This window comes from Acomys russatus, chromosome 12 (genome assembly GCF_903995435.1).
Source record: "Acomys russatus chromosome 12, mAcoRus1.1, whole genome shotgun sequence".
Classification (NCBI taxonomy): Eukaryota; Metazoa; Chordata; class Mammalia; order Rodentia; family Muridae; genus Acomys; species Acomys russatus.
The window spans coordinates 51,691,871-51,705,158 of record NC_067148.1 but is presented as its reverse complement, the minus strand read 5'-3'; the positions used below and the strand labels follow the sequence as shown (position 1 = coordinate 51,705,158).

Genomic DNA, 13,288 nt, shown 5'->3' with positions numbered 1-13,288 from the left:
TTGAGCTTATGATCTTCCCATCCCCCCCCCCCAAGTAGCTTGTGTTTCAGACCTGCACCCCAGGCTCTGGCCGGGCCTTTTTATTCTGTATCAACTGCTCAATAGCATGGTTTGCAGAAACACCAAACCAACTATGACATTTATGTAGCAAAAAGTCCCTCACACGCGTTCTCTCATTTGAACCTGTGAAGTAGGTGTGACATAGAGTCAATATCCCTATTATCTGGATGAAGAAGCTGTGTCTCACGTAAGTTTAATATCACCCTGAGGTCAGGCGTCTACTAAATAAGAGTGGCTGGAGCTGAACTTAAAGTTATATTATAATTTTCAAAGCTAGCTCATGAACAACAATGAAGAAGTCGCCAGGGGCACTATATATTTCAAGAGAGAAATTATTTTATATATGTTTTGTAATCACATTTTTTCCATTAAGCCAGTGCCACCGACACAGACTAAATACTTGGTCGCCCATAAGCTGTAATATTTAGGTCTTGGATAATGGTGGTGACGAGATCAGGCGCGGCCTATATCCCGCCCAGATAAAGTTCATAGCAGCCTGCACAAAGGCTGTGTCTCTATGTTAGGGCCAGCCTTTGTGAACTACTTAGCATGAGGGTTTTTTTTTTTTTTTTTTTTTTTTTTCCTAAAGTGCTCATTGCTCTGCAATGCTTTTGGGGACACTAAGGAAAATTTCATTAGGAATAGGTTAGGGCCGGCTCTTACCACAACCACACATGCATCTAGACGTCATTATTTCATGTAGCTGTCAATCTGATTCTTGTAGAATACTTAATCACAATTTAGATTTACTTGAATGTTTTTTCAACTGCCTTCTAGGCTATGGCTCCATGGTGCTGAGGTCTCTGCTCTGTCGGCTGTGTCTGCCCCAGCATCTACCATTCATGGGATGTTTCTGTAGTAACGCGTAACACTTCTTAGAGTTTATTTATACTTCAGCCACATGGAATGACCTGCACCGCATGCCCTGTCCCTTTTCATCTCGACCTTCTGATATGGTGTTTGCCGCATCCAGCGAACTTGCCGTTGAGCCTTTGTTTCTCCAGAGACTTCTTGGTTATCCTTTCAGACTTGGCTTAGTTTTTCTGTGAAGGCTTCTTTGTCATCCTCCCTCACAACATGGTGGGGACAGTGGTCTCCTGCATATTTATAGCATATTTAAGAACCCACTCTGTACCAGGCATACTACACTTCATAGCAGCCATTACCCTAACGTGAGAGGTATGCCATTATATAAGTCAAGGATATGCATACCAGGTGGCATGAACGGCTGGGTGATAAATTCTGAGCACTTGGCCTTTACATTAAGGTCTGGACAGTGAGAGGAAGTAGAAAAGAGTGCGATGGAGGACGAACAAGGCACTGTGACTGTATCCTTAGCTATTCTTTTCCATTCTGCCCCACCCCCACCTCCACTCAACCAGCCCTGAGCCCTGTGAATGTCGGTGTCCCCATCACCTAGGCCCAGTATGTCATGCAGTAGCTGTACTGCTGGCATGCAGCCTGTTAGAAGACTATGCTCTGTGGTTCTGGTGTGTGTGTGTGTGTGTGTGTGTGTGTGTGTGTGTGTGTGTGTGTGTGTGTCTGTCTGTGTCTGATTAGCAGACAGAGCTAGGCACTGACTCCCACCTTAGAACCCTGTGCCCATCTTTACTGTACTTATTCGATCACTAGGTGACTTGATTTCCTGGTCTTTACAGTGGGAATAAGAAGCTGTCACAGGTTTACTGTGGAGGCTGAATCAGGTAATTAACCAGAAGGCCTTGGTCCAGACCCTGACTTCAGGAAGGTAGTCTTTGGTTGTTGGTAGAAATGCTTTAGCACTCATGAGATTCACTGAAGAAATGAGCTGGGTTGAGAACAGTAAAGCTGAAGCCTCGCTGTAGCAGGTAGAGCAAGGCCAGAACCACAACCACATGCCTCGATTTACCCACCAGCATCTCTGGTGTTGTATACTGTAGTCTGGGCAAGAGAGGAAAGTAAAGGAAAACTCCACACACAAGTGACTCCAGAACCAGGTCTGTAGCCAGTCAGCTCTTCATTTGCCTATGTGACAGTCTGGGAAAGCATCTTGTATCATTAGATTTACCCTTTTCTGAATAGTTCAGGGCCTTTGTGATCTCTCCCTAAGTCGCAGTAAAACAGCTGTTCACAATCTACTGACCATGGCCTCCCCGTGACTTGTACATTTTCATCTTCTAAATATCACATAAGAGCACATTGTACTGGGAGGGATTCCTTTTACGCATCTTCTACTTTCTTTTTTTTTTTTTTTTTTAATTTTTTTTAATTTATTAATTTATTCTTGTTACATCTCAATGTTTATCCCATCCCTTGTATCCTCCCATTGTTCCCTCCCTCCCGTTTTCCCAGTATCCCCCTCCCATATGACTGTTCCTGAGGGGGATTACCTCCCCCTGTATATGCTCATAGGGTATCAAGTCTCTTCTTGGTAACGCATCTTCTACTTTCTATATCATAGAAGGCCTTCAGGAGATTGTTACCCAGTGAAAGCAATGCCAGGACCAAAGAGAATAACAGTTTTCTTAAGTCAGAGACACCAATGGGATTGACCTGGGGTCCTGTTTCTCCCGCTGCTGCTGCCGCGTTCTTGCCATCAGTGGGAAAGTGTTAAAGATCGCTTCTCTGTGGCATCTTCATCTCTGTGGCATCTTCAGTGGAAAGCACGGAGCCTTGATTGTTGTCTCGCAAAGATTAAATATTTTCCTCCTGGGGATGTTTTGTTAAGAAAACCCATAGGTATGAGATAATAGGTTTTTTAAATTACTGAGGTGGTTATCAGAGACTTTTGCCAAGCGACGCTTCCTGGATTGTACTTATTTACATGAGAAATTCATTCTGCCTTTCTAAATGTAGTCTGCACGGTTTCAAAAATACCTCCCACCTTTACGGTTCCAGAAATCAAACCATGTCATCAGAATAAGGAAATAACTAGCGAACAATCTCTCTGTTCTTTCTAATGTCTGTGCCATTGCTGTCAAGGGTTTCACTCACAGATCAATGCGTCGTAACATTATTCCGGCCGCAGGTATTAAAATCTGTTTCTTACACTTTGTAAACACTAGAGCCACGCTCACCTGGCACACCACTAGAAGTCCTAGACAACAGCCTCCACCATGTACTGGTGAGTGGCTCTGACAGGGTGACTAAAGTGTACCCGAGACTATGGACATAAGCATCTAGAGTTTAGTGGTGGCATAGTGACAAAGAATCAAAAACACCAGAGATAATGTTGTGGTTTTCAGATGGCAGGCTCATTTTATATATTAATAGAAGGAAGATTTCTGATATGGCAAGGAAATTCACCATAACAAATACATTCCCTTTACTGCACTCTGGCCTGGCACCAATTAAATCCGACTATATGTATAATGTACTCTTAATTTCCCACAGCCCCAAGAAGAACTAATGTGAAAAATATTATATGCTCTTACATTTTACAGGTCATGAACAAATGGAAAAATTATACCGATTTATTAAGAAATTTGCATGCAATATAACACACCTCAAAATGGTGTTCATGTGGTGCTTTTTTTCTTTTGAGAATTATTACAGTTACCTTAGATAAAATTCAGATAGCTCTTGAGCTTTTACAGTGCTTCTTCTATAATTCACTTGTAATTCCTCTTGCAAATATGAACGCCTAAAAGTATAGGTAACCTTGAAGTGAGTAAACTGATGAAAGATTGTGTCCAACAAAAGGGAAATTATGGTATAATTATTCACTGCACAAAAGGGTTTGTCATAGGGCAAGCTTTCTTAAAGCATTTCAAATTTAATTTAGTCTATAAAACATTCATTTGCTCAGGACACTTCAGGAACAAGTGTTGAGAGGACATGAGCTCAGTAGTCACAATCAGCTAAAGGTCCCTTGCACTCCTAAAGCCAGCTTTCTCTCTGTCCCTCCCACAGCACTGATAGCCATTGGGCGATACAGCGTGACCATAGAGACCGTGGACGTTGGATGGTGTAAAGAGATCACTGACCAAGGAGCTACCCTGATCGCACAGAGCAGCAAATCTCTGAGATACTTGGGCCTGATGAGATGTGATAAGGTAAGATTGGCTTGTTTGTTTTCTGTATTTGGTTGCTATGGCAAAAAGCTTACACATCCCCATGCGTACAGTTAGCTGTGGGGTTTTGCCCTGGCTTGCTGAAGTAATCCGCAGTTATTTCTGTATTTCTGATTAACAAAAATTTGTACTTAAAAAGAGTGAAAAGGCAAACACACAGTTTCATGGTAAAATTTAGCTTCCCATTTCTAAGTCCACAGGACAGAGTTTAAAGGGCTGCACACAAACAGCTATTTGTGGGTCTAACAATAGAATTCTAGATTTTAAATTTCCTGCAACACTGAAGTTTCAAGTTGGCTTTTCCTAAGTGTTCATGTCATTTCTCCAAACATATTGGGCGTAAGAGGAACCGGTTTGTGTCTCCCTGCACATCAGATTGACTCTCCTATCACATGGGAAATGGCCCCAGAGGCCCAGCAAAAGTCCCATGGTGCAGCTGGTAGGCACTGAGCATGAGTTTAGGGATGCCGCTGCACTTGACGTGAAGACTGAGGAGAATGGAGAATGTCTGTATGAACTGCTGAGCCCGGGGTAGATGTTTTCTCCTTGTGGACAGTTTCCACAATTTCCCTATAACAAGTCAGAGCATTGGTTCTTCATTTGCATTGCAAGAGTGAGAAAATGGAGGCTGTGACATTTCAGACACCTGCGGAAGGCTACTCACCCAGAGTCTTTGAAGTCTCATTGCAACATTTTTTTTTTCACAATGCCAGAGGCAGCCTTTAGCCAGGAGGCTGCCCGCTTTGAAAAGGGGTATCTGGAGATACTCCCTAACGACATGCTGGCGTCGTGTTCCAGCTGATGTGTCTGTGCTACTTCTGCAAATATGATTAGAGACAAATCTATCACAAGAACTGATACAAGACAGACATCTTGCTCAAAGCCATGCATTTCCTAATGTAGATAAATCTGGGGCAAAAATAACAGTGGCCCAAATCCTTTGTGTGCTCTGTCACTTTTTGACGATAGATCTAATTATGGTTCCCAACGTTTTAAAATCTCAACTGTTCTAGAGTGTTTTTTGCCAGTTACATTCTAGAGACTGTATCTCCTCAGCCCAGCATAAAAAGCTACTTGCTTTGTGTCTTAGCAACAGCACCGAGACCCAGGGGAGTAAGTCTCTCCAACACTCATGGCTGCCTAAGAGAATGCCGCTGCTAACCTTGGCACTGTGAAGTCAAGGGGTCTGCAGTAGGCAGAGTACTCTGGAAACGCAAAGGAGTAAGAGGCAATCTCCTCAGTGTTCACCAGAAAGCCGGGCTGCATAAGTGCTGCCTCAACCAGGGGCTCCAAAGTGAGTGCATTCAGAACCACTCCGTCTCTACCCCACTCTCTTGACACTTTTTACATCAAAGATCAGTGTCACCTTCAGATACAAATTACAACCATTTATGTTCTTGTTTGTGATTTTAGAAGATTATTCCACACACACAGTTGCTCACCAGCATTCTGCTGATTTTAGGTTAAAAAAAATTCTGGTCTTTATAAAAAGCACAAATTATTGTAAATTGAGATAGGCTGTTCCGACTAGTGGTTCCTCTAAGCGTTGTAGGCTAGCCTATTCAGTGTCTGCGTCCTCTGCTCTGAGAGTCTCTTGCCTCTGACATAGTACTAGTCTGGCCAGAGCCTGCTGCAGTTCAGCTGAGCCCAAGGAGCTCAGCCCTGCTGTCTGCCTTCCCAAGACTCAAGCCAGCTCAGAGCCAAACATGGGCTTCCACGAGAGCAGAAGGCACTTCCAAGCCACACACAAAGTGCAAGCAAAGCCTTGAACAGAAACTTGGATGGGAAACCCAAATTAAAATAGCTGTTCAGATTTCAGATTTTGCTTTATGCCATCTACCTTTAAGTTCTAATCAAGACCTAAAGAAGGATTTGCATAGAGCAGAAGCGAAGCTTGAAATAACGGGCATGTCCTCTGGGGCAGAGTGTGGGTTCAAATCTGAGCCTATGTACTTAATAGTCACATGATCCCGGCAAAGCTTCTTGCCATGTTTGTGAAATGAAACAAGCATTTTCCTAGTACCCATCGTGTAGCATTAAGAGTATTTAGATGAATTAATGTATATAAAGTGCTCAGGATAATGTCAATCATACATAAAATACCCTGGATTATAATTTTTTTCAGGGTAACTTGTATTATACTGTAGTATGTGAATTTCCAAATGCAACGTGCGCGCGCACGCACGTACACACACACACACACACACACACACACACACACACACACACACACACACACACACCACATTTTGGAACCAAATCGAAAGAAGGAAAAAGTAGACTGAGACTGTAGAAGACACCATTGTAGTTTTTTTGCCATCCAAACTTAAATATTCCATAGAAAGATATCGATAATCACACTTTTACACACTTTACTAATAAAAAACAAGTGTTTCTGTGGACCACAGTGCATTTGAATAAAGTTACTAACCAATCTGCTCAGCCTCAGAGAAGAGGAAAGTATAAATATAAGACTGCAGACACGGGGGGTGGGGGGTGCAGGAGAGAACGAGAGCACAACAAGAAGAAAGGCATTCAGGGGCAGAAACAAGAAACAGGGACACCAGGACGAAGGCATGGAGAAGGACTGCTGTGTGCCCCAGAAGTCAGTCACCATGCTAGCAATGCACGCTTGCTTGCCACATGTCCCTGCAGCCTAGCCAGACCTGCCACCCACCAACCGAGTTCATTAGGTAGCCATCTCTCCACCTCCTTCAGCACACTCTAGAGCCACCCAAGGCCAGGAGACTTTGTCATCCACACAGTCAGCCACCCGGTCAAGAATGAGCCCGACAGGGTCCCAGAGCTGGGGAGAGACGTGTTTGTGAGTCTGTGTGCCTCTCCAGTGAAGTTCCAGGGATCTCTGGTCCTTAGACATTGTAAAGTCGGTTGGGCATGGGAGCGAATCCCTGTAATCTCTAAACTAGGAAGACAAAACCAGAGGTGGAGAGCCCGGCAAAGAAAGAAGCTGTAAAGCCAGGTTTCACCTGGGACTACCTGTATTTAACTGGGAGGCTGTGTTTTACCAAACTGGCACTTTCCCCTCACTTCAGCTTCTGAGATATGACAAGAACAACAAAGTGGCTTTTATTTGTTGTAGGAAAACTCTCACTATCTCTTTGTGTCCCTGTCCTTCACCTCCCCCGCCCCCAGATGAGAAACAGTAAATATACTCTTTGCAGCTGAAAAAGCATGTACTTGAATTATCAATGTCTAAGTAAATTTGCAGTAAATGTGTTTGGCTGCAACACTGATGAGTCCTAGGGAGGAGTCCTCTAGCCTTCCAACAACTGTACCCTCCCCCTACACACACACACACACACACACACACACACACACACACACACACACACACACAATTGTAAATTTAGGAAGTGCATTAAGAAGTCTCCATTTGAGCAGCTTTTCCGATGGCTGGATGGATAAGCATGTTAAAAGGTTTTGAACCTGACGCCACATAATCTCCTAAACTTTAATGCATTGTAAAAACCAGGAGAAGAGAACGCTGTGTGAGACGGCTTTGATGAATTGGGGTGAGCTTATATTCTTAGAGACTGTTCAAAGGCTTACTTGACCTTGGGAATTAGAGTTGACCTGAAATCACCTATCATTTTGACTCACGTTTGTTCAGTGATTTAGTCAAAAAAACAATTAGGTAAGCAATGGGTCTGTTATAAAAAGAATGTGCTCACTCTGGCTTCTACAGCTATACACAGTCAGTAGTGCCTTCTAGACTCTGTAGATCTGTTTCTCATGGTATTTTCCTCATTTCTTACAAGGCACTTTGGATAGAGAACAAAACTGAAGGGGGAAAAATTATGGAAAAGCTGTAGGGCAAATGGAAATGCAATGTTCAAGGTTAATAAAAAAGGTTTGGGGTAACAAGGCTGATGAGAAGAGAGGGGGCACAACAGAACGGCATTGGCTGGAAAAGAAGGCCTTGCCAGAGGCAGCTTGGCTGGTTTGGGAAACCTCTGCCGTGTGTGTTAATACCGAAGTTTGGAGACACAGGCCTGAATTATGAGCAGTGGATAACATCATAAACGTAGCAGTTCTCAAATGCCAAACCCTCTGGAAAGCAGTTGGATGGAGAAATGCTGGAGCTTTTAAAAGCTCCCTTTCACTTTCTTTCTTTTTTTTTTTTTTTTTTAACTTCATGCGGAACTAATTTTACACACTGTTCATTTGATTTGAAAATGCCAGCGTCTGGGGTATCATTAAAGAGCGTTATTGAGGGAGCCACTCTTGGCAGAGCTTTTGCTTAAAATGCTTAGTTCTTATGCTCCTACAGAGTTACCAAGTAGGAGAAAATGTACCCCAGTTTATACCTTAGGCCACTCTGCCTTGCCCCCTCCTCTCTGCCCATCAAGCAGGTAGCTGCCTTCTGTTGCCGCCTTCCTCCTAGCCTCTGGAAGTGTCCGGAAGGCTGTGTGGGCCCGGTTTCTCAAGGAATAGACATAAATAGATTGTGAAGGGCCATGCCAATGTCCTATGACCAAAGCCTCCTGGAATTTCTTTGATTTCTAGTTGACATAAATTAGAATTACACAGGCGTGAAGAGTCCACCCAGAAAAGATCAGAGAGACTGCTGGGGGTGTGGAGCTGCCTTTGTGGGATCCTATTGATTACCCAGCTGCCTTCAGGCCAGGGGCCCAGTGGATGCTGACTATTATTGGTCTGCAGCATGAAAATAATCAAATTAACTCATCTCTTATCAAAATTCACTCCCCAAGACCTTCTTCCTCATCTGTCACAGTTCTTAAAATTCTTAGTTGAAGCATAGAATAAGTGATTTACTTTAATAAAGGTTGATTGCTACAGTATATTCTCTAGGATGTAAGAAAGTCTGGAATTCCTTATTTAAATGGCAAAGAGATGGCTAATATGGAAAACAAGTGATGGAAGCCAGTTAGGCAGAAGCCGGCTTTATAGCCTGCAGATACCCAGGGCTAAGTTCTGTGTGCCCAGCTTAGTGTGGAAATATTCAGGAGAAGTGACCACTGAAGCGCTTTTCTCAGAAAGCGATTATGGTAAGAAAAAGTTCAACAACCAGGGTATTTCTGTCAGGGGGAAAAATGGGGGCTTTGGTGTCTTGTTTAGGGATTGTGAACAGGAAAGCCCTGCGGGAAAAATAATAGACGACTCTGTAACTAATACACAGAACAACTGGAAAAATCAGGTTAAGGGAAAAATAATTTGTGGGGCACTGTGTCCTGGACTGTTTTGGTAGCAATTCAGCCGTGAAACCAAGTGAGTACCTGCAGGGTTCTACCCCACCCTACCCCCAGCCCCCACCCCCGCCACATATGCACAGCTGTTTTCAGATCACCCTTAGCCAAAATTTAAAATTTTAAATTAATGCCCCGTTGAAGAAAACACATTGACAAAAAGAATCACTTTCTATCCCATGAAGGCAGGAGTGGCCTGACTGGCCTGAATCGTGTGGCCTCTGTCTTGAGAGATCTGTCACCGCACAGCCAATGCACCGCCTTTTGTGCCAAAAGAGGGACAAAGCGAGGTGGTGGGGAGGGGGGCTCCCAGCTCTGAGCTTCTTCCTTCGCTTGAAGAGTCAGCATCTTCTTCCTTCTGCTGACGAAACAGTTCCGAGGTTGACTTTCAAATAGGAGCACTTTAAAACACATTTTACAGCCCTCTCCTGATCATCCCTGGTAATTGGCGAGGGAGTAGCCCATCTGGTGAAATCCCCAGGTTACACCTCAGCCTCCTTTCAGTCAAGCGTCCCCATCTCCATTTCTTCCCGTCAACTCACCTCTGCTGTTGAGTGTAACGGACTCTCTAGTCCAGAGTTCAGGTACTAAACCCTGGTGTGGAGCTGCATGGAACAGGCAGAATGGGTCAGCACTGCGCCATGCCGTTGCCTTTTACTCCGTCACTTTACCACGTCTGGGACCTTTCAGAACTTGATCTCAAGCCTGGACTTACCTGAGAATGACCTGGAATAAGATGATAATAATAGCATGTGCTCCGGGGTCACTGCAGGAGTAACTGAAGTGAGAGTAAACCCCTGAGCCCAAAGCCAGGCCCACTGCAGGCAGTGGGTAAATGCTTGCTGCTGTCCTCTGTTCTCTCCCTGCTCTAGCTTATATGTGCATATACCTACCCTGGAACCTTCTATCTGACAGATTCATTACCTGCCTTAGCAGGACCATAGTTTTCTAGCTCTGAATATAAATCCACATGCTTAGATTAAAAACAACAACAGCAACAAAACAAAACAACAACAACAAAAGCAGCCTTCCAAGACACATGTAACAATGTTTTTAAATAATAGAATTTGTTTTCAGTCATTAGAACTGTATTTCATTAAAAGGAAACAGAGGCAGGCAAAGGCTAGAAGTCTGTGGGTCTCAAGGGCCACTTGGTTTCACATGTATTTGGCTTTGTTGTGAGCAAGGTAAAGACCTGCCAATCAAAAGCCGGCCAGGGATCCAGAATAAGGCTAGCGTTTGCTTCTTGGGGAGGATCGGCATTTGGTAGGGACTTGTAAGGTGTGCTACAAGTAGCTGCTTGTATTTCATTTACCTCTATTAGGGAATTGATATATCATGAAATTGTTAGCTTATTTTTCACAAGCATGAAGAAGAGAGTGTTGAGTTTCCTGAAGGCACCCCATAGTGTCATTGCCTCACAGTCAATATGTGCCTTGAAGCTTCGATTTGGCTTCAATAATAATATGAAAGAACATGGCTATAGGGCTGTGATTTTTATACTCAGTTGTAGAAAGCATACTGGCAGTTTGCTAACACTTGACGGAGCACGAACAGGCCTGGTTTCACTAGCCTATGAGACCGAGGGCTCCATGCAATTAGAAAGAAACAGCCCAGCCTGCCATGATGTCCTTGCACCCAGAACAAGCCACCTGCTCCTACCCTGCTGTAACCCCTGAGATTCTTGTTTCTATTGCTCATAAGGTTTTTAGAGAGCGTGGCCTTTCTCCTTCTAATTTTGTTGTTTGCTATTCAGTAAATGTCTGTTGAGTGTCTCACTGTACAGTTCTCACTGTACAGTACAGTCTCCAGAGGAGGAAAAACCATGAAGAAAGAGCTTGTAGCTCCTGAGAAAAACTGGCAACTTGAATGTTGTGAACTTAAGTATTGCGCACTGCTTGTTTGTTTGCTTGTTTAAAGAGGACATCCAGGGTGATCCTTCTGAATAAAAACCCTCCCGTTGCTTAAGCATCAGCCAAGCTGTCATGCCCCCCCCTTCACTCCCCACCACCACAGAGTCCTTGTTTCCTGGCACCCTGGTGTCAAACTTCCGGAAAGGGTTGCCTAGGAACGGGTCCCCTTACCCTCACCCTGCCTAGTCCTTGTCTCCAACTCCTCAGTCTGCGATGTGCTTTTTCCTTGTCTTCCCCATCACCACTCTGTTGACTTTCCACCTTCTCCATCTCCTTCCTGTCCCACCAGAAGGGCAGATGAGGGATTACAGAAGGGGGAACCGTTAGCTGTGTAACACCCTCATATGAAGTAAACAGATCATAGTGCACTCTTGCTGAGGTAGGGTGCTGGCTTTTCACTCCTCATTACAGTGAAAGGTTGAATTTTTCTAAACATACAACAGGGTCAGGCACACACTACTTGCTACACAAATACGTATTGGATACTGGTTGGATATACAGGTGGATAGATTTTATTATCATCTGTATTCTCATCAACCATACCACCCTCCGTTACTGTATATATCTGATATCTGCAAGATTTAACTCACAAAATTACTGTATAGCTAAAAACAAATTTGAAAACATTTAGAACCCACTGCCTCTTAACTATTTGATAGATTTATTTTTAATTATCTAGACTGAAGGAAATAAGTAACCAAATAAGAAAGAGGCTATCTCTGGTTTTATACCCATTTCTTATAGCCAGGGAATTCTGGGCATGGCTGAAAGGACAGCCAGTAAGAGCTTTGGTACCTGCCATGTTGTTACACTTGAACTTCTTGGCAGTCCAGCCCCGGATGCTCTGAGTTCTGTACAGTTCTGCTTCTGATAACCAAAAACAAACAAACAAACAAAATCAAGACAAACCCCATATTTTCAGATTTCAGATTTTTAATCTACAGACTTACTATATTTATGCAGAATACATTATTGCTGATCATAAATTCTTTTACAAGGCGGGTCAGATCCATAAATCCCACTTGGTAGACACTACAGTTCTAGGGAGGTAGCTTTCCTCAAATGCCTGCCTGATGATCACCGCTAAGTTCTGAGCCTTTATATGAAAATAGAACTAAAAACTGAGCAGCACAGCAATGAAAGCCATTAGGCACAAAAGAAAACTTTGGTGTGTGTGTGTGTGTGTGTGTGTGTGTGTGTGTGTGTGTGTGTGTGTGAGAGAGAGAGAGAGAGGGGGGGGAGGTGTTTTCCCCCTCAATTATGTTTTCAACTTAACTTCAGGAGTTTAATTTAGAAGCACCCAGATGTGTTCCATAAATATGTTGTGCTTACCACTATGACTACATTAATTATCTTATTAGGGCCCAGGCTTTTCAAATAGCTGTTCTTTCACTGAAGTGTCAGGAACACCGTAGATGACTCCTCCAGGTGACTCTGGCTCTCCCAGTGTCCTGCACACATGTTCTGGTTTTCATGTGCTCTGAGCAGCGGATCAAGACCATGATCAGGCCTAGAAGACTGGAGCCAAAGTTTGCACCCAGCTGGAAACAGCCTTCATAGTGGGAGATTGCTCGCTGATGCCGGGAATGAAAATGTCACAAAGTCCTCCTCTGACAGTCAGGTTATTGGACTTCCCATCACACTAATCCCTAATTAGAAGCTTCAGGTTAGCGAGCCCCAGTACCGACTTAACACTGCTGGCGTTTCTGTGAGCCCCATCACCCGGCTCTTCACCACCTTCTCACTGCGCTAATCCAAGTGAATAGAAGCAGGTGCTAGTGTTAACAGGCGGCCTGCATCTCACGGAAGAGACAGCATGGAGCCAGGCCCGTGGTGATATTGACAGAGCATAGCACTTCAATCACTGCAGGTTCTGAAATGGAACGGCTGCATTTGACAAAGCTGACTGGACTTGCAAGGCTGTTCCCGTTGGCTTTCTTGCCTTCTCCCAATCTGTCCCTTCCTGTGTTTGGGGGTTTTTAGATGAGGTGTTTGTTTGTTTGTTGCACCTCAGGAATAATATGTTTGTGTTCTC

General features: G+C 43.9%; 1 protein-coding gene across 1 annotated transcript in view; it reads left to right on the top strand.

Annotated features, from left to right (window-relative positions):
- Fbxl17 (F-box and leucine rich repeat protein 17) overlaps nucleotides 1–13,288 on the top strand; it is a 432,200-nt gene that overhangs the window by 408,976 nt on the left and 9,936 nt on the right. Inside the window, exon 8 of the mRNA XM_051154429.1 lies at nucleotides 3,952–4,094. Coding sequence (XP_051010386.1) covers nucleotides 3,952–4,094 — 143 coding nt within the window. The remainder of the gene's footprint in view (nucleotides 1–3,951; nucleotides 4,095–13,288) is intronic.